The sequence below is a fragment of the Apis cerana genome, linkage group LG1 (genome assembly GCF_029169275.1).
Source record: "Apis cerana isolate GH-2021 linkage group LG1, AcerK_1.0, whole genome shotgun sequence".
Classification (NCBI taxonomy): domain Eukaryota; kingdom Metazoa; phylum Arthropoda; class Insecta; order Hymenoptera; family Apidae; genus Apis; species Apis cerana.
This window is the reverse complement of record NC_083852.1, coordinates 26,841,267-26,863,829: the sequence shown is the minus strand read 5'-3', so window position 1 is coordinate 26,863,829 and position 22,563 is coordinate 26,841,267. Positions and strand designations below refer to the sequence as shown.

At 28.3% G+C, this 22,563-nt stretch overlaps 2 protein-coding genes across 8 annotated transcripts in view; one reads left to right on the top strand and one right to left on the bottom strand.

The window, feature by feature from the left end:
* The window catches only part of LOC108004299 (segmentation protein cap'n'collar), a 75,344-nt gene extending 52,920 nt beyond the window's left edge, over window positions 1–22,424 (top strand). For all 6 annotated transcript variants that reach the window (XM_017067084.3, XM_017067083.3, XM_017067085.3 and 3 more), the window contains exons 6-13: window positions 1,429–1,660; window positions 1,843–2,067; window positions 18,558–18,846; window positions 19,104–19,252; window positions 19,352–19,528; window positions 19,620–19,718; window positions 19,830–20,194; window positions 20,314–22,424. In XM_017067084.3, the coding sequence (XP_016922573.1) occupies window positions 1,429–1,660; window positions 1,843–2,067; window positions 18,558–18,846; window positions 19,104–19,252; window positions 19,352–19,528; window positions 19,620–19,718; window positions 19,830–20,194; window positions 20,314–20,481 (1,704 nt within the window). In that variant the 3' untranslated portion in view covers window positions 20,482–22,424. The remainder of the gene's footprint in view (window positions 1–1,428; window positions 1,661–1,842; window positions 2,068–18,557; window positions 18,847–19,103; window positions 19,253–19,351; window positions 19,529–19,619; window positions 19,719–19,829; window positions 20,195–20,313) is intronic.
* On the bottom strand, window positions 2,203–5,799 carry LOC108004301 (ATP-dependent RNA helicase vasa). Of its 2 annotated transcripts, XM_017067089.3 has the most exons (4): window positions 5,617–5,799; window positions 4,763–4,825; window positions 2,933–4,690; window positions 2,203–2,793 (listed from the first exon to the last, which is right to left on the bottom strand). In XM_017067089.3, exons 2-4 carry the CDS (start codon window positions 4,817–4,819, stop codon window positions 2,722–2,724), a joined length of 1,887 nt encoding a protein of 628 aa, XP_016922578.2. In that variant the 5' UTR covers window positions 4,820–4,825; window positions 5,617–5,799; the 3' UTR covers window positions 2,203–2,721. The 2 variants fall into 2 exon arrangements, with proteins under 2 accessions (XP_016922578.2, XP_061943130.1); XM_062087146.1 differs by having other exon boundaries at window positions 2,203–4,690; window positions 5,617–5,794.
* Window positions 22,425–22,563: the final 139 nt, after the last annotated feature.

The window sequence follows — 22,563 nt, the reverse complement described above, 5'->3', positions numbered from 1 at the left end:
GCGCGCGCGCGCGTGTGTGTGTGCACGTTTTTCGAATTTCTCCGAGGCGCAGGGAAGAAAGAGCGGTGATCCAAAAATCAGAACCGTAACCAAACGGTACGCGGTAGATAATGTAGATAGAGAACTGGTGGAAAAATGATTGGTCGAAAGTGCAAGAACCGCGGAATGGAAATAACCGCGATCTCCAAAACTGTATATAGCGGAAAGACCATGAGAAATTGTTTTAGCACGGTGAACTGGCAACTGGTGTGCGCGTCAAATTCCGAGAAGCGTTCTTGGAAACGGTATAAACGCGTCGAGTTTTTTTCACCCGCGGCTCAATCATGAGCGTTGCATCGAAACAGCGAACGAGCGTAAAGTTGCGCGCCATTAGAAACCCGCGATTCGGTATATGGAGGACAAATGGTCGCGGAACAAACGTCTCGTCCTACATTTGGCGGCCTACAGCCGACAGATGCGGTGACAAGCGAGAATCACCTTAAAGGCGTCGCGCTCCACAGATTGCACCGACCACTGATTGATGCGAGCGAACAACAATCGCGAGCCAGTTTCTCTATTCATCTTCTTCTTGCGCTCGATGCATTAGCGACAATGCTAACCTGCATTAAGCGCCACTGACCACTACCGTACTTACGCGTACTCCTTTCCTCCTCTTCCTAACCTACGTACCGTGCCCGTTCCTTTCCCACCATTTTATCATTTTAACACTTGCGTAGATTTATGGCCTTGAATATTAGAGCGAATCTTGTTGATAGCAAGCTTGATAAGTCGCTTCGTACGTTTATACGCGAAACGATAGGTTTTTACGTTTAGATTATTATCCGTGTAAATTCCGATCGAAAATACGATCTATTATTCGATACCTCGACTCCGTTATTAACTAAATCTCTTGATAAAGGCGGTAAATAATCACAATCGTGTCGTATGTATGCTTGTTCGAAGGAGTTCGCTTAACGCATCGTTGCTATTCGAATAAAAATTATCCCCTCCGATAATTTCCATATTCGACGCGTAGTTTGACATTTGATCATGATCAACGCGTCCCTACACAGTTCAAAGGATACTTGTGACACGCGTGATACCAAAATCATTAATATCTTGACCGTCCTTGCGTGTGGCCAACACCTACGCGATCAGCAGGGTTTCCGACGATCCATCCAACGAGTCGAGATTTGACAGGTTCGATAACCGCGGGATTCTATAGACGTGACACTGGATAGATATCTTATAACGAAGCAAGAAAGAAAAGGGATCGTAATTGTAAAGATAGGTAGATTTATTTTATCGATTAGTGAAAAATAAAATTAACGATTAAAACATGTTCGGAATGGCGGATCACCGATTCGGAATATATTTATTAAAATTTAAACGTTATAGGAAAAGAAAAACGTACGAGGAAAAGTTTGTGTTGATTTATATATATTTCAGGGTCGCATGCCATTCATGCGTGCAATGAGCATGGAACAACGGTGGCAAGACTTAGCATCTCTTTTATCGCTACCTGGTGCACCAGAACATTTTCCACATACTCATCCTGGATACCCAGGGCACGGTATAAGCCACAGTCATTATGAAGCACAACGTAACGTGTTGCTTCACAATGCTACTCTGGCTCCACCGGTGGGTGATCTTAATTCGACCAGCCCTTACCACAATGTAGGTAAGTATTTTACGCAAAAAATTTCACGACTCTATTAAAATCTATCTAAATTATCAATCGATGATCAAAAATTAAAATCTTCGCACATCTGTGAAATATATTTTATTTTATTTTGTGCGATATTAATTATAATATTTACTATTGTTTTTGTTATTTTGAAACTGAAATCCTAATTGGTGCAGGCGGATCATCAAATTTGGGCTCGGCTGTAGCAACGTCGATGAATTTAACGAATAGCAGCGAACCAATGGGTGCGGAAAGTGGAGCAGCTTATAAATCCGAGCCGGCAGATATGATGTATTATCACACACCAACGTCCGATTCAATAAATCAAACTACCGATGGTTTTCTTTCGTCTCTTCTTAACGACGAGGATTTACACCTGATGGATATGGCTATGAACGATGGTATGTACATTTTCATTTATTTATTTAATACATAATCGTGTACATGAATTGTCTAAAATTATAAAAGGATTCTTTTCGATAATAGATTTTTTTTCTTTTTTCTTTTCACATATAAATAAAAAATATTCAAAATAGTTCGTCGTTGCAACTTTTTATTATAAAAAGGAACGTACAAAACACTTAACATAATATTAGAGAGTACCGTTTTATAAAATAAAGTGTTGTGTCTTTACGTATAATAATTTCATGATTTGGTCTTAAAAGCTAATATTTGTACGATCGATACAATAAGATAAACTTGTATTCAAAAATACAACTGGAACGTTTTCGCAAATTGCATATTATCTCTTAAAGTTAAACTTTTCGCATCAACAAAACTAACATTATATTATCTCGTATGTAACTTATAGTTCTAAACAAGTTTACAATCCAGTCTATTTCATATAAATAAGTTATTAATTACTGTTTATTTAGATAAAAAAAAAGTTACTATTAATGTATTAATCTTGTTGGATTATTAACGTTAAATATATAAAAATATAATGAATAGAAAATTCTTTGTACCTCTGACTTAGCGAATAAAGAAACAAAGCTTACTACTCTGTTTCTAAGAGTAATACGATAAAATATATGTAAATGAAAAAAATAAATTTTCTACCAATCTTCTTCCGGTTCTTGTGGTACGGAATATGCTTCTTCCGTATATTCTTCCGCAAATATTTCAGACTGTATACAAATATTATATATGTATATATGTATATGTGTATATATATATATTATTTATTTTCTAATTATTATTATATTTAATTTCAATTACAATATTAGAATGAAAAAAAAGATTAAAAATATATAAACACATACGTACCTCTCTAACATCTTCGCCTCCAAATTTGCTTATACCTCTTCCAGGCATGAAATTCCTATTCGCGTTTCCACCCATTAACCAATCTGGTACGGATTGATTTGCTTGTTTCAATATTCTGACAAGATCACCTCGCAATGGTGCGTCTTCTTCAGGATCGAAGAAAGAAGTCGCCCGTCCTCGATTTCCTACACGTCCAGTTCTTCCAATTCGATGAACGTACTCGTCAATCCCTTTTGGCAAGTCGTAATTTATAACGTGCGAAACATTTTTAATGTCTAAACCTCTCGCAGCAACCGCTGTAGCTACTAAAATGAACATCCTTCCACTTTTAAAATCAGCTAATGCTTCTTCCCTTTGTCTCTGTAATCTATCGCCATGAATACTGGTAGTAGGATAATTATTCTCAGATAAGAAAACAGCAATAAAATCGGCTTTCTTTTTCATCTCGACGAATACTAGAGTTCCGCCTAATGTACCCGAATCATTTTCTCTTTCTAATATTTCTTTGAGCAAGTCTTTTTTCTTATTTCTAGCAACTTCGTAAAAGTTTTGTTCCACGTCTGAACAAGCTCCACCTACGATACCAACCGCAAGGAACAAATAATTGTTTAAAAATCTTCTTGCCAAATGTTGCACTTCATCCGGGAAAGTGGCAGAAAACATTAATGTCTGCCTTTCACCTAAAGGAACCATAGTCTCGTGATCCACCATCTTTTCGATACTAGGTAAAAATCCCATGTCTAACATACGATCAGCTTCATCCAATACGAGAAACTGTACAGAAGAAAATTTTACTCTTCCTTTTTCTACAAAATCTAATAATCTTCCAGGTGTTGCTACAAGTATGTGGCAACCAGCAGAAAGCTTTCCTCTTTGATGCATAACAGATGTTCCACCATATGCAACTACAGTTTTCAAAATCGAATTGAGTGAAAATTTAACAATTTGTTGCCATATTTGTATGGTAAGTTCTCGAGTGGGCGACACGATGACAACTTGCGGTTCGCAATATGTCGAAGTTACAACCAAATCGACAGATCTCTCTAATAATGTATTTATAATAGGGACTGCGAATGCAGCAGTTTTTCCTGAACCAGTTTGAGCACAAGCCATTAAATCTCTACCATTCATAATAATTGGCAAAGCATGTTTCTGTACAGGAGTAGGTTTTTTATATCCGGACTTTTTTATATTGTCTAAAACAATATTTCTAAGACCAGCTGCCTCAAAACTTTCTATCGATTGAGGGACATTCTCTCCACTCACGTTAACCTGAATATTATCATATTTATCAAAATTAATGCCTATCTCGACACCATTTTCGAATAATGATTTTTCATCATTAGGTAATTCTGGCGGAATATATTGTTCCTTAGGCTTTTGTGCTTCTTCCTCATCATTATCTTCTCGAGCAGCAAATGTTTTTTTTCGTTTATCGTTTCTATTATCCTGATTACCATAATCGTTATTCTCATTATTATTATCACCATCTTTATTTCTATTATTAAATCCTGTTCTTCCACGATTGCCTCCTCTTCCTCTAGATCCTCCTTTACCATGACCTCTACCTTTACCTTTACCAGTTTCTTCAATATCAATCTTCTTATCGTTACATTGCCAATAATTTTCATTGTTGAATTCACTTTCATTTATAATTCCAATATTGGAATTTATTTTACCCACAGGCCAATCATCGTTATTGTTATTTTGTATTATAAATCCTCTTCCTTTTCCATAACTACGTCCACCTTCATCAAACTAATATAGAAATAAATATACAATTAATTTATTATTATTAATTATTTATTAAATGAAAAAATTTGCACTTACATAAGATTGATCTTTTTCATTAGTGTAAGAAACAGTATTGCCCCAGTCATCAGCCATTATATTCTGTAAAAATTTATTTGTAGTTTTGCAATAAAAATTTAAAAAAAAAACTATAATCATAAAACTTATAAATAATATTCGATATAAAAATTTTAAGAAATATTATAAACAAAATTTCTTAAAGATATTACGAATAATAGAAGCGTTTCGTGTATGTTATATATATATATATATATATATCACATATTCATAACAACATTCATATATATTCATGATAAAACATTGATTTTAGATTTACTAAAATTTTTATCTAGTATATGATGATGATGATTATATTTATTTTAAAAATGGTTAAAAATAACCGGAACAATTATTAATGAACAATTTATAAGAAATTTAATTTTAAATGTAATTTATAAAAAACTGTCTCACAGAAAAATCGATATAAACTATAGAATATATTTGTTTTTACGTAAATATCAACTACTTGCTTTGAAAATTTAACAAAAAGAAAAAATCTACAAAACAAAACAGTTTTGTTGACTTTTTTTCTTCTCTGACCCAATAATTTACCCCCCTCTTTAGTATTGCTTTGTTTGAATCCTTCAATGCAAAATATTTATTTATAAAAATATAAAGCATTGATTGTTCACATAATAGTGAAGTTCATTTTATCCGATATTTTTTTGTTTAAATATATATAAGTGACATTCAATACTAATTAAATATATTTAATTTTAAATCATAGTAAATATGACACGTGCATATCAGTAAAACAAAACATAATTACCGGCAAATATGGCTGATCGATATTAACTGTGAATAATTGTTACTTTAATTTGAAAAAAACTTACTTTTTGATTGTTGACGAAGGAAGATAAGCGAGGTTTATTTGAAAAAATCGAACAAATCGATAATACAGATCGTCTTCCGCAACTGTCGAAAGACGAATGAGACCGCCCAACCGTAAGAGTAGAAACGCTGACAATGTCCAACCGTTGCCACTATGAACAAAGAGCTGACAGAGCAGCCAACTTAAAGGAAAAAAATTCTGGCGAATCAGCTATCGAGTATTGAATCAATGCGCATGCGTTTTCTGCACTGCGTTTCATTCCTTCAGATATGTAATAAGGTTTTAATGAACCTGTATCTTTTTTGAATTGTAATTGAAATAATGAAATTTTTAATAATGAAAAATTATATTTATATTAAAAATTTATTAAATGAAACAATTCACATTATTAGATAAATTCAAGTCAAAAAAATTTCTTAGTTATAAAAATAATGATGAATATAATTTTTATTTTATTTTTTACGATATTGTTCATATTAATAAATTTATATTGTTTCTATTAGTACAATTCTTTTTATAAAATTATTTATGAATTATATTATAAAGAAAAATGTTTTTTCTTATTTTATTTATTTATTTATGTTTTTTTTTCTTCACATAATTTATATTCGAGATAAAATTGTTTTTGGATATTTCTTCAACAACGTTTCTAATACCAACATAATATCATTTATATTGAAATAAAAACTTGAAAGTACGTTATTCTTCGTTTAGCCAAGCTTAAACCACTTGAAAATGTTTGTAAACGTTGCTTTAGATAAAAGACCATTAATATTCAAGGGCGAATTTTCTTTGTCTACAATGTGTCTTTCAATTCATCGACGGTCAATTTCAACATGTAATGTAATACGTAGTTTACAATACTTAAATTACATCACAATTGATTATAGAATTATAAAAATTTGTATAATAATAATAAAATATATAATATTATTTTTCAATTAAATTTTATCTTTCTTTATGATACATGTAATACAATCTTTTACTTTGACATTAATTTTATTTATTGATATATAATATTGCACATTTAATGATTGCATATATTAAGTGTATGTAATTGTATATATTAAAGGAATAATATTTTAATATCTCCTATAATAATAATATTATAATTGATTTTTTATAAAAATTTTATTTATAAATAAAATTATAAAAGATTTCTAAATTATCACATAAAATAATTATATCAAATAATTCTAAAATAAAAACTATAAATTTTTCTTTTATTTTTTGAAATTCAATTGAATCATTATTATTAATATATTGATAATCATTTATCTGTATTTAAAACTTTATCTAAAACTATTTTTACGATATAATTATTATATAAATATGAAAATATATAACATTTCTATAAACATTTAGAAATGTTTATAGAATACACAGAAATATAAATTTTAACATCTTTTTTTTTTTACTATCTTTTTTTTTGTATAGTCTAATATTTACAAATATTGTTATCTAATATTATTTTACTTTTTCTTAATCATTTTACGAAAACAATATAGTCTTAAAAAAATTTCAATAAAATTTAAAATCATAATTATTAATACTACTACTAATAGTTACGTTAGCATTATTATTATCGAATATATATATATATTTAAAGTCTATATAAGGTTATAAAATTTATTGATGTGATAATTCTTCATATTATAATTCTTATAATATATTTTTTTATAAGTGATTATAGAATAATCTATCTAATCTAATTAATAATATAATTGCTAAAAAAAATTATCATTAAATTATTTTTGTTAGATATTTCATATTTTTATTTATATGCTATATTACGTATACTAAATATGTAAGTACATAATTACATCTATATTTGTACTTTTTTTTTAATCAGTAGCAACGCGCAGATATATAAGTGATATGGATAAATTATAATCGTTTTCTAAAAACTTCATTAATTTTTATTATAAAAAAAATATTAATTTTCTTTATTAAAAAAATAAATATATAATATGAATATAAAAAAAAAATAGTTGTTAATTTAATCAAATAATAATAAATAAAAAAAACATTTATTATTCGCAAAACCTTTGATATTGATATAATAAAAAAAAATATTGATTGATATAAATTAAACCTAGTTCTTAATTAATTACTAATTAATAATAAAAACAATCATAAATAACATTATAACGATTTATAACGTTTAATTAATAATTAATTATTAATTATCATTTGTTTAAGAAAAATTAAATTTTTAATTAAATTTATAACAATTTATATTTTTGTACGGATGGTTGTACAAAATTCTTGGTTGAAAAAACTGTTATTAAATTCACATTCCTTATAATTCAATCAAGTCCTTTATTATATCGAAGTGACTATTGACACTATCCAGATGGCATACAGGCGATCCACGTATTCCATTGCGTCCTTGAATAGTAGTAAAATAAACTTTGAAACTGTTTTATATCATAAAACAGTTCGAATGTGTAAAAATACAATTTGTATTAATATAATTTATGTTTATAAATTGATAATATCAAGCTAAAAAAAATCAAGCTCTTAAAAAAGATGTATAGTAAATTTTTTGTAAATTAAAATGTTTAGTTTTTCAAATTTATATATTTTTTTATGAACACATCCAAAAAATCCAATTTAAGAGATTGCACGTTGCTTATTGTTTTCGTATAAAAATTTATAGATTTTCGCACACATAATAGAAATTAAATATGAAAATAAATGTTAATTAATTTTATTAAATGATGAGAATGAGAATATTAATATAATGATAATTATATTGTATTAATTTAATTCATAGCGTTCGATGAATCGGCAAATTTTTACATTTGAAATATGCACTATATAACATTTAAACGAATGTATATTTAAACAGAATGTTTCTTAATCTTTTCAAGTTCAAGAAATCATTTTAAAAATAATTGGCTTTTCATTTATCAAAATTATAATTCTTGAAATGAAATTATAAAATGAAAATTTTTATCTATTTTATCTATTTGAATTAATAATACATTTTGATGTTTCTTTTCATTCAGTTTGTTCAATGAGATGTTGATGTCAATGTCAAAAAAGGAAAAAATATTTTAAAAAAATATCATATATAAAAATATTTATAATTATATATTTAGAAATATATAGCATAGTAAAATATATGTAATTTTTACGATATATCTGAAATATCCTCGCGATTGACATGTCATAATCATAGGAAAACATTGAAAACACATTTAAATGGATTTTCATAATTTATTATCATTATATCACATTTATTATTTATCGAGTCCATTGTCCGATAGTATTATATATTTTTATATAATACACATCTGAATTGAAGAAATAATGATGATTAAATGTAATTAAGCCTTGTGTTATACAAATATTTGGGAAAAGTATATTTCAAGTAGAAACGATATCGTGGATAATGTTCAGACTCGCACGGTATGAATGTTTACTCGAAACGTGATTTGCATGATTCGCCGCTACGATGAGTAATGAAAGAAGAAGGGGCTGCAACGATTATTACCAGTAGAATTATCCATGGCTTAAGTTAGGACTCGAACGAGTTTCGCGTATACGTATGTATTATAGTATCGGTACACATATATACGGGAATGCGGTTGTATTCGCATATGTGTGTCACAAGCCGGCACAAGTGACTCATTCCCTTCTTTTGCCATTGCATCTCGTCAGCCGATCGTAATAATAGAACGAAATTGATTCACTCGTTGTACCGGTGATTCCAAGTTAGATACTCTTCAGATAGAATAAAGGAACCCATTTGTTCGCATCCTTCATCAGTACTTCTTTTATTGTAAGCCGATTAAGCTCGAACGTTACTTCTTATGTACAATTGATAAATAGATAATTTAATCGAATTTCAAATTTGTTTTGACATTTAAAATTGAGATAAATTTAAATTTATCGAATTGTCCAAATTACTACTCGAACGTGTAGAACAAGGTTTAAACTTGTTTAAATTATTTAAATAATAATGGAATAATTAATAATATTTTTCTCTAAATTAAACGTTTCTCGAGAGTGCACGATATAAAAATGAATTTGGATAATTGTCGAACATATTAATTAAATTATATTGCATGATACTTTGATATAATATTACTATTTAATATAATTATGCGATTAAAGTGTTCTATAATTCAATTTAATTTTAATGCTAACAATTCAAAGCATAGTTAAATATAAATACGTTATATTCGTAACTAAATTGATTATCATTAAAATAGAATCACAATACTGTTTCATGACTCAGTAAAATTTATTTATATTTCTTGTAAAAGACCAGTTACTCAAGGTCGAATAAATCATTTTGGTATACAATAATAACTTGTAAATAAATTTTAGACTTTGATTTTCGCAATATTTTTTTTCTCAACATGTATCGATCTTTTTCTGATAAAATAATTTATAAAATGGTTAGAAAAAAATTAGTAAAAAAATTTCTAATTTGAATAGAGTATGAAACTAAGTATTATATATACGTATATAATGTCCCGAATGACATCATTCTAGTCTCAATTCTGAGAGATCTTTGTTTATTTGAAGTATTTTATGCAGTGGTTATCAAATCTATGTTAATTTAGAAATTATGAGTTGCATACATGTATCTATATCTAACCTTTTCAAAATATTTGCCATATGAAGTGTTATGAATTGGTTTATATAAAAAAACCAGTTGTAAAAAACTTTTTATTGTTGAAAAAAAAGTGATTGAAAATTTTATTAGAATTATTTAATTTTTAATGTTAAGAGAGTCACTTTTTTCGATCATTTTTATAATAAAAATCGATATATTATCGATTGAAAATAGTGAAGAAACAAATAAGCAATTTGGGATAAAAAAATTTTATAATAAATTTTATTGGAATTGGGAAAGATTTTTTTCCCCAATAGAAGATTAGTTTTCTCGTTAATTTTCTAAGAATTCTAAAAAATGCTTTTGCTTCTTAATCTCATGTATATGTATATATATATATATCGTCTATTACGAGTCTAGAATATTATTTTATGAATATAGAAATATATTCAAATTACGATAATGTACGATAATGTTATATACGATTACAAAGTGTTAATACAATTATAAAATAAGGATTTACAATTTTACGATATTAATGACAATATTTATTATGTTACAGAGTAAAACTTTATCTTTAAATTTTCCAACAATTTTATTATGTTTATCAACATATTACCTGATAAAGAGACTGCAGTCTTATACGTATCATTTATTTGATTGGTAAATAGATAAAAGACACGTGCGACATTACTAGTGCTTTTAAACATCGAATTAATAGTAAGTTTGTGATGTACACGAGACGAAATTGTTTAAATTTGTCAAGAACAAATTGATTTGGTTGATAGATTGTTCGCATATATGCAAACTCGTTGCTTTCATATACGTGTTTCATTTAAATATCAGATATAGAATTCAAAATTATACCGATATTATTATTTTTCGACATAACTGTATATATAGTATATCGTACGATTTATCGTACATTTTTATCATTATAACGTTCTAGTTATTTATTCGTCTACTCCCTCCATAATTTCCTTCTCTCTCTCTCTCTCTCTCTCTCTCTCTGCTTTTTTTGTAATTTAAAATAACAAGTATCATCGTGTTATTTTGTCGATATGATAATCGGTTATCAACTGTAGGCCACGATCGAGTCGTGAAGCGCCATCGTTCCAATTTCGCAATGTTGTTTTCTTTGTACATTCCACATGGCATACTTGATCAATTAGCATTCGCTATTGAATTCAACTCGATATTTGCGGTATCTGCCATAACAAACGTTAGCTATTTGTTTTTCGAACTTTTCACGAGTCACGTGTCTTACACAGGTGTGTCATTTTTTGCTCCTCCGTCTCATAGCATCTCACAGCTTCTCATTTGTACGCATAAATTTGCGCTTCTGTCGTAATTAATTAACACTTAAAAATGGTCGAAACGTTTTTCAATTTTTTTACCAACCTCTCGCAACCAACTCGTTTACCATATCAATCTATCCTTTCCGATGTTTCGAACGGCGAACGATGTTTGTCCGATGTTTCTTAAGAATCGGACGTTTCGAAAAATAACGCTATAATTCATAGATCAAAACGATCGATCCGTGTAAATTTTTTTTTACACAGATAAGAATTAAGTATTAAAAAGAAAAACTTTGTCGCGTCATGCAAAATCAACTCGGAAACCATCGCTATAAATAGTTACATGCGCGACCGCATGTGTTTTATTATCACTTGGCGAGGTTTGCGAACAGATATCGCATCCATATTTGAGATGCTTAGTCACGCGACCTCGGTTATTCGAAAGGCTTCTCTTCTAGTTTGCTACAGATGAATTTTGAGAATAAGGGTTTGCGCGCGAATACGTGTATATTTCGCTTACAATACGCATCTTATCCGTAAAATATATACATATATATATATATATATATATAGAAGAGAAATGTTCGCACGTCATCAACTTTTTTTAGAAGGACGATCTCCTGAAATTTTATCGTTCGCACGATAAGATATTAAATGATCTTGATAGAATATTTAGATATTAAGAAATGAAACTACTACGCGATATTTTCTACTTGGAATTATTAGATCGCAATAGAAATTTACAATCTATTTCGCATTTTTACATCGCGAAACAATAATTTGAGAAACAATCATTCGTCCTTGAAAATTTTAAGATGACGCAGCTAGTATTGAATAGATTTGTAATGCGGTGGTATTATGGATGTATTGTTACGATACATAATTGACACCTGTCAAAGATAAAAGTGAATAATTAGCAAGAAATGGTAAAAAGTACGAATATATTTCGCTTTATTCGGATTGGATGAGTTCTATATTTCTTGCTAATATTTTTGAAAAAAACTTCTTCTGCATTTTGAACTTTTGTCCACGCGGTGGAAACAACGGAGTATGCAAAACAAAAGGAATAATTACATAGACGCGCGAGATAAGTTTGCAAAACTACACCCACGAACAGCGGTGAAAGTACGAATGACTGCTAGCTGCATAGTTATGTAGTTACGTTTCCTTACTCTATTATATTGCACGATTATCATAGACACTATACTATATTATATAGACAAGACGTTAATTGTTCTCGTCATCCTCTAGTATTGTCTAGATCTCGGAAAATTTTATCAATAGAAATAAAATTAAAATAAATAGGAATCGTTTGATAATATCACGTTGTAACCAAGTTCATTTTTGAATTCAATATAACATTATAACATTTAATTTACAATTAAGATTTCTTTTTGCTTTTAATTCGCGAATATTACTTAAATATTTAATATGAAATATAACTTAGATAATATTTAAAATAGAATTTATTATTTATTTATTTTATAATTGTATATTCATTAAAATCACGTGGTTTTTTTATAATTGTATGTCACATAATTACTATAATTATATTTATCGATCAAATAACTGCGATATATATTAAAAATATGTTATTATTATTAATATTAGATTTTATAACGAAGAAAAAAAAAACAATTGATCGTTTACATGATACGAGGTATGCGTATTATAGAAAGAACTCTAACGCTTTGTAATATATGAAATACGAGTATTTCTAAAGCAATCTATTATGTCATTGATAAAATTAGAAATATTATTATTATTCCATTCGTGCAAAATATATACGTTGCATAAATAAATTTAAATATTTCTCTATTATGTTTATTTTAGATAAATTTTAAAGATATTTATATCTTTTTTTTTTTTATAACGTTCTTACACATTTATTATACTTATTAAATGTTGTAAGAACGTTCTCTCGAAAATATAAATATGAATATTTAAAATATCTTCTATTTACCTATTAATTCTTAATTTTTCATTTGATATTGTGATGTATAATATGTAATTATTATCGATATGAAATTCACGAATCATATCTATCGAATGATTTCACTTGTTTTATCCGGCAGACAACGGAACGTAACATATCATACGGAAGTTTCCAACTTTTTCAGAGCACGAACGTTTATCAGAAAGAATTCTAAAGTCCAATCATAGCGAAACGGCATAAACGATAATACATGTTCAAGACCGCGCTGAAACAAGTTTGTTTTTAACAAGGTCAGTTTTATACTATTTCTTTGATAGCGATAAACATTAAAGACAAAAATGAAATGTAAATTTGTTTTTCGTTTTTAAAGTATTGTTTGTGCGCGATCGATGGCATTTCGATATAACGTAAATAAATCAAACAATATGCGAACAATAGAATTTTCCTACGCGATAATACAAATATTGGCGTTCATAGAATAACAAGATATCGGTTTCGCGTTTAATTCTGATAATACCGAGCCGCCAATTACGATGGTTGGATGAAAAATGAACCTAGACCCAAATTCATCTAATTTGTATTATTTAATTAACGTTATCGCGAAATAGATAAGTAATCTAGGTGAAAAATGAGACAGACGTCGGACGGCAAGCGTTAATGGCAAAATTGTAACGTTTGATCTCGTTATCGTCCCTTGACACACGGATACGCGATAGATTACTTAACGGATTAATACGAAATGCGGTAAGTGTTTCGTAGTGATCGATGAAAGAATCGTCGAAGGGAAGGCGAGTTGGTCGTATGACGAATCGGTGGACACGCGACGTAGCCGTACGCCGTCGCTCCCACCGTCGTTGTCCGTCCAATACCGAAGTGAAAAGTGACGCTAGTCACCAGCCTCTTGAAGCGAGTGGTGACGCCCCGCGCCGGGTCAGCCTCTCGGCTACGCGCCACCAACTTAAGTGAGTACTTACATACCGTAGTAATGTTTACGCTGCGTTCGCGATCGAATGCCTATCTTACGTATCCCGCGATGTCGTGCTAATCGTGCCGAGTTTAACCGGGTGTAATGCGTTCCGAGAACAAAAAATCCTCCGATTCGACCAATCCTCGCCCGTCTTTTCCACTCGACCAACTATAAATATTATAATTCGATGAAACGGAATCCGTTTCACCTAATTTCTTTCGCTTCTTCTATTACACCGATATTCGATCCCCCCCTCCCCCCTCGCCTAGTATAACGCGTCGTCAATTTTCGACTCGGTTCGACCGATTAACGATATTTCCATACGTGTACGATAATATCGAGTGCGACGATGCCGATCCATCGTTATCACAGCTTCAATTATTGTATCGCGATCGTGATTAATCTCAAGGATTTTTAAACTGTATCTATGTGTTTTTTTCACCAAGTGATCGTTACGTTATCCGAGAAACGAAGAACGCACAGTGTATATTTGTGTTTATTTGAACGTGATTAATATGCATCGACGGAGGTGAATTTAATATACCGTGGAAGATTGTTGTGAAAGAGAGAAAGGAACATCTGGCAAAGTAAAGGTGCTAAAGAGTTGCTTACTACGAGAAAATACATTTACACTGGACGTTCTCGAACATGCACTCCTACACGTATTGTACCGTTTACCGTACCTTGAAAATTCTCGAGATATAATACCGGTTTATATGTACTATTAACAATAAGGTGAAACTATCGATCGATCGAAGAAAAGATTGAAGTTAAGATTCGGATTAAGCTCTTCTGGAGCTTAAATGGCGACTATGGGAGTTATCGTATATATACCAAGTAGGTAATTTTTTTTCTGAACGAAATTTAAACGCATATCGATTCATGTTCGATTTATCCAATCATTGAATATCTGGTATTTTCGTACTTTATACTTTATGCCAGTTTTTTTTTTTTATTTTATCTGACATTAAAGATCAATTATGTAAATTATTGTGATTTGCAATTTCGATGTTTTGAACATCGTATGTTTATCGATTCTTTATATTATTTAGATCTAATTGCGATCGAAAATCTAAAAAAAGAAAAATGTAAATAATATATTAAATTTGCTGATTTGTCACAACTTGGAGGAGAAAAAAATCATAATAAATGCGTTAACTTTGGAATTCGTATATATATGTATATATATATACATATGTAAGTAGTTAGGTATAGTTCACAATGTGCACAGTACGTCACGTGTTTGATGTGCCATCGACCTAAATGTACTCTGGATTAACTCTGTACCCAGGATTCAATCTATCAGACTCGAATAGGGTTTGATTTAAGCGGCGCAAGACAGGAATTATTAATTATTTCAATAGGAATAACGTTATATAATATTACTTATGTATATATTCTATTGAAGAATAAATAAGAAAGTCTGATAACTTATCGCTAAAATCGAAACTGCTGAGTCACGGCGATTCAACAATATACTTTGAGCATTTACTTATATATATATATATATATAAATATATATACATATATGTTATATTTTTATTTATGTTTAATTTATTAATTAATTTATAATTTACACATTAATTTATAATTTATTTCTTGGATATACGTAAATAAATAAAAATATAAATATGAATGAAACAACAATAATATCGAGTACATTGTAAAAACATCGTACAACGTATATGAATACGATTAATTAAAATCGCACATTACAAAATTTCATCGTTCCGATAGAAATGCCAAATTATTATTTCTGGAAATAGAATTTATATAGCTTTTCTATTTGTTCTCTCTCTATCTCTCTCTGTCTCTCTCCTTCCCCCTTTATCTCTTTTTTCTTTTTCGTATAGATAAGGTAATAAATTACATTTACTTGAGAAACTAACATTTCTAAAAAAACGAAACTCTTTGAAAACTAATAATTTTAAAATATAAAATGTAATATAGCAAGTATTATACCGAGAAATGAAAAAAATTGCAATAAAGCATTGTATTTCCTTTCGCAAAATTAGTTGATAAGAACGAATGAAACTTGATCTTAGTCACGTACGATTCTGTGGCAGCTGAATGTGCTGAATGATTCTAAGAAACGTATTATCAGTGTGCTAGTGCATCTTAGAACCCGGTCACACGAGTGTTCATGCTACAGACGTTACGATGAATGTAAAAAAAATTTCATAATTATAAAAAAATATTGCATCACTAAACTATTCCGAGAGAGACACGATATAGAAACGGAAATTTTGATTTATCTTATAAAAAGAAGAAAATAAATTAAGAATATGCTAACTGTATAATAAATAATACACGAGTAATGCATATATCTATACTTTTTGATCACTTAAATTGAAAATTAAGAAAACTAAATTTTTTTTAATTATTCTCGTATATCGTGAATTATTGTTTGATATTTTTTATTAATCGGATTATTAATTGAAATTAAAGCGATATTTGCGATCGAACGAAAAAAAAATATATTAATTATTCTAAGAATATCAAAGTATATCAAGCTATTTGCAATTATATTTAACCAAAATTCTTATTCGATGCAAAATTTGAGTATGAATAATAATCTTATTTTTTTTAACGATGAAAAATAATCCAGATTTATATATATATATATATATATATATATATATATATATTGTTTTTGCCGTTGTACTGACATGATGCTCGACCGATATAGCTCGTATGCATTCCAACGTTATGCTATAACTGACGTTACAAGTTATAATGTTCGTCGCAACGATCGTTCTATCGAAGCTCGTGTGACCGAGTTCCTAATCTTTGAAAGTAACGTTCCGACATTAACTTCTTCTCGTATATTTGACATACGTTCTAAATCGATTTTTCTTCAAATTTATATTTTTTTTCGTAATAAATGTTATTTTTCGATAAAATCGCAATATTGTCTTTAGCCTGTGTACATATGAATATTTAATAAAATATAATAATGATTATATTCAAATATTTTCACTCGTATTTATTTTTAAACGCATATGTTTTATTTCTTGATCAGATGTATCCTGCTCGTATCTTTGATTTACGTATGTAGACGGATTTATTCCAGATTAACATGTAAAATTAATATCATTCTTGCTTATAATGGTTTTTCTTTATTTTGCTACATAATTTGTTGTGATATTTTATCTTGAATAATTAATAGTCTTAAAATATAGCTAATACGTATAAATAGGCATGGTTAATCAACAAGTAATCCACGCGACTAATGGACCTTGAGCCTTCCTCTGCGGTACGCGTATTTTTATTTTGTTTGCTAATGAAAATCGTGCATATACATTATTTTTCAACTCATTATATTATAGAATATTGTAAAGATTTTAAAAATATTACTTGTTTGATTCTCTTTATTCTCTTCTATCGTTAAAATGTTCGAACAACATTTCAAACGAAATTCGAAAATGTTTATATTTTGTATAAAAATTAACCAATTATAATAAAAATTAATAGAAACATATTTAATATAAATAATATATAATTATAAAAATATCTATATTTATGATATTTAAACAAATTATCAACATAGAAATGTTTATTAATCTTGCTAAATTCTCTTCTTTAGCATTTAATTATATTATATTAGCATATAATTATATAGTCTAAAAATAAATATTTGAAAATATACCAATAAACTTTTTTGGAATTGTGTAGTATAAAAAAAAAGAAATGCAAAAAACACGTCAAATCTATAAAATTTTAATGTATCATTCAATCGAGATAGCATATTACTATCGCATGGTTAAAAAATATATATGTAATATAAAATTAATTTATAAAGCAATAAACTCTCTTTTTCCTTTTCTTAATATTTTTTAAAATTAATTTCACAGTATTTCAAGTATATATAATAATGAATAAAAATAAACGTTTGTTAAAAAGGAAATAAAATTTTAATTTTAAACCAAAACCAAATATCTTTGTATACTTATTCGCAATATAAGCATTTATTTGTAAATAAATAAATAGAACTGCATATGGAATGAAATGAAATATTTAATGAATCGTTTTAAAAAAATTATTTTTATATTTATTCACATATTTTCGTCGGGATTTTTTGTTTGATTTTAAAAAATTCTTTCTTTTATCATATTTAATCGTTTAAGAATAATAATATATTAATTAATTTTGAAATGAAATGTTATAGGCATGTACACCATGCGCATGCTAGATAATGGTAATAACAACGCTTCTGGTCCAACGGGAGCAGCAGCCTTGTCAGGAGTTCAGACGGCTGGTGGTACAACCTCTTCGGCAACAGGAGTTACGACACTTCCGGGTGTAACGGATGAAAGGATGGATGCATCGAGCGATAGTGCTGTCAGCAGTATGGGCAGCGAACGTGTACCATCCCTTTCGGATGGCGAGTGGATGGAAACTGGATCTAATTCCAGCCATACACAAGCGGATTCTCATTACACTATGGATTATGCTAGGTGATTAAATTATATTGAAAAAGTATTGAAAAATCGAATTATTTCGATTTTTCGGTTTAATAATGAATCAATATTAAAATAATGAAAAAAAAAAAAATAAAATTTATTTATAAGATAAGATCAATATTAAATATGAAATTAATTTAATTCTTTTTAAAGAAAAAAAAGTTCAACAAAAAATATTAAAAATGCATAAAAAAAAATAATTATCAAATATTGATTTTTTTATGCGATAATATTATTCGTTTTATGTTTAGCAAATACCGCATGTCGTACGATTGTAGCTATTCCGTTTCCGGAAGAAATGCTGGTTCTCCAAGATGTCAAACGGAACGTACGATGCCTCCGGTTGCTCAGAAAAAGCATCAAATGTTTGCAAAACGATATTTTCAGGAACAAGGAACTGGTTAGTTTATAAACATTGAAACGCGAGCGATCGAATGTCTCAATATAGTATGTGATAAATATTTAATGAATTTAAAAATGTATTGTATACGTTGTATAGGTTCGCCTCTCGGAGCTACAGCACATCCGACAACTCCAATGAAATACGAATACGATTCTCATACAGTTGGTGCTGGAGCACCGGGAAATGCTTATTCTGGACCGATCGAGGGTGCAACTGGACCTCAACCTGAAATAAAATATAGTTGTAGTGTAGATTTCAGTCGGCATCAATCAGGTAAATGATGATATACGTGTAACATTTTTTTATTATTACATTTAACGTTAAATAATAATAATCTTTTTTTTTTTTTCCTTAATATTTTTAGGACGTTCAGCTATAGAACATGTTCATCATAATCATACGTATCATTTACCTGCAGAAAGTTCTGGATCTCTTCAGCGTCCAGTTTCTCGTGATAAAAAAGGTAAAGTATTATATATTATAATAAAATATATTAAAATAATAATATAATTATTCATTGTTTTATTTTAGTGCAATATATTTCTTTTTTAATTGATTAATATTTTTTCTTCAGTACGCAAAAACGATGGTGAAGAGCATCTAACTAGAGATGAGAAAAGAGCAAGAGCATTGAACGTTCCTATTCCGGTGAACGATATTATTAATCTTCCAATGGATGAGTTTAACGAACGTCTTAGTAAATATGATCTCAGTGAAGCTCAATTATCTTTGATACGTGACATTAGAAGACGGGGCAAGAATAAAGTTGCCGCCCAAAATTGTCGCAAGCGTAAACTAGATCAAATCATTAGTCTCGCTGATGAAGTGAAAGAAATGAGGGATCGTAAAATGAGGCTCGTTCGTGAACGAGAATTTATGCTTATAGAAAGACAACGCGTGAAAGATAAATTTAGTCAACTCTATCGTCATGTATTTCAAGTTGGTATATTTTATTAATTATTTTATTACATATATATCATAACATAATTAGTAATATTTAATTAATTATGGTCAATCCATGAAAAAAATTTTAAACATTTCTATTACTTAATTTACAGTCTTTGCGCGATCCTGATGGCAATCAATATCATCCGTATGAATATAGTCTTCAACAATCTGCCGATGGAAATGTATTGTTAGTGCCAAGGAATCAGACGAATCCTCATCATCCCCGTTCTACAACAATGGAACCAAAAACGAAACCTGATCCTGAACATAAGGAATGAATTTATTGAAAAATTAAAACCGTTTGATAAGAAAAAACTCTATTTTCTTCATATACCAATATCGTACTTTTGCAAAAAATAAAGATAAACGCGGTGCTAAGACGAAATATTATTTACGATTTTAAATAATACGAAGAATTCGCGAGGAAAATTCATTGCTTTATCATTCGGGATACTTTGCAACATGTTTAAATAAACAAAGAAATTCATCAAAAATATTTCAAAGACTCACATTGAGTTATATGTTTCTTTACGATTAGAAAATAATCACCAAACGTAAAAAAAATATTGAATGTACATATAATATATAGTATAAATAAACCAATGAACTACAGAAATAGAAAAAAAGTAGACAACATTAAAGTATCTGAATTTAATACTTAAAGTATTAAATTCTACATACACATTTAAATATAAAAAAAATGTGTATTTATTATTTGGACTAATATAATTATAAGTCAATTTTTTTTCTATAAAAAAAAAAATTATATTATAAAATGTTTTAAATGTCACTTTTTTCCTATTTAGCTTCAAGGGAACACTATTACAATAGTATAATTAAAATAATTTTTCTGTAATTTTCTTTTATTATTTTATACGCGCGCGCGCGCGCATACATACACACAGACACACAATGTATTTTAATTCTGAATACATGTATGTACATGTACGTTTTTTACGCACCGTGATTATATTATATACATAGAGTATAATGCCTTTCTGCGAAAAAAGATTTAATAATGCATTTCGGCGCAGTTATTTCAGTTATAAATATATTATAGTATATTTCATATAACTGATAATGTTCCATAATTATTGAATATTGAATTTAGAAATTATTAAATTTAACTTTTTATCTCAATGAAATTACTTTCAAAATTATTAACTTGCCAAACTTTATAAATATTTTCATATTTTGATAAAGAAATAAATAAAAAATGTCATAAATGTGTTATACATTATTCGATATGGAAGAGATAAAATATATTTACATAAATGATGTGAAATAAATGTGAAATAAACATTCGAATGAATAAAATATTTATATCTTGCAATGATGAAAATCAGGAATATTTAATGCAAAAATTAATCTGCATTTAAATTATATATTATATAAAAAAAAATAATTTAAATAATAAAAGATATATGTTAAAGAGACATCGAATAATATATATTATTCTATGAACTGTTTAATGTTCTGTACAGAAAACTGCTCCAAAAATGTTAAATTTCAATCCGTTCAAATGAAATATTAACAATAAATTGTAATATAAAGTGATAAAGATATCTAGTAATAAATATGACTATGTGGATAATTTTAACACAATGTGTTGTATTGCTACAATATTAATAATAGTATTGTTTGAAATACGAACGAAAATATAACAAATATAACATATTTTTATATAATGTAAGGGACGAATAATGTTTAGGTATTTCACATTTGTCTTTGTATGTATATATTAATATTAATATAATTAGAATAATTTTCTATAAATATTATACATATATAAATATCAGACATATGTATTTATGTATATTCACTTATATATATATAAATACATATATACAGAATAATAATGAGATATATATTATAAGATTAAAACGAGAAAAATACTGTTTACGACGACAATTTATAATAGTCAAATCTTTATTAATATTTACATACACAATTGTATTTATATTATGGGTGTAGGCTGCCTTTACATATTGTATTTGGCGAGTGGAGATCATTAAGAATATTATTAAGAATTACAAAAAGAATAATTTACAACTATTCTGTTTGCGAATTGTACAAACAAATCAGATTTATACAAATCCTCAATTCCATCTGATCGCATTGTCATTTTATGATCTCCCATGTCATTAAATTTCTATATTGTATAAATAAAGCTGAATAAACCTTTGGGGAAATTACTCTCTACACATTTTAATACAACAAATATATGCATGATATTTTTATCCATTTTTTTTATTATTTTCAAAAAATTGACAAATAAAAATGAAACTATCACTGCATTCAGATAATAATTATATAATTAATACAATTTTATTTATATAATTAATATGACATCATATATA

Excerpts from the sequence above, each read along its gene's own strand:
- LOC108004301 (XM_062087146.1), bottom strand. The coding sequence starts at position 4,819 with ATGGCTGATGACTGGGGCAATACTGTTTCTTACACTAATGAAAAAGAT. Across the intron at positions 4,691-4,762 it reads ATGAAAAAGATCAATCTTAT|TTTGATGAAGGTGGACGTAG; the intron begins GTAAGTGCAAAT and ends TTTCTATATTAG.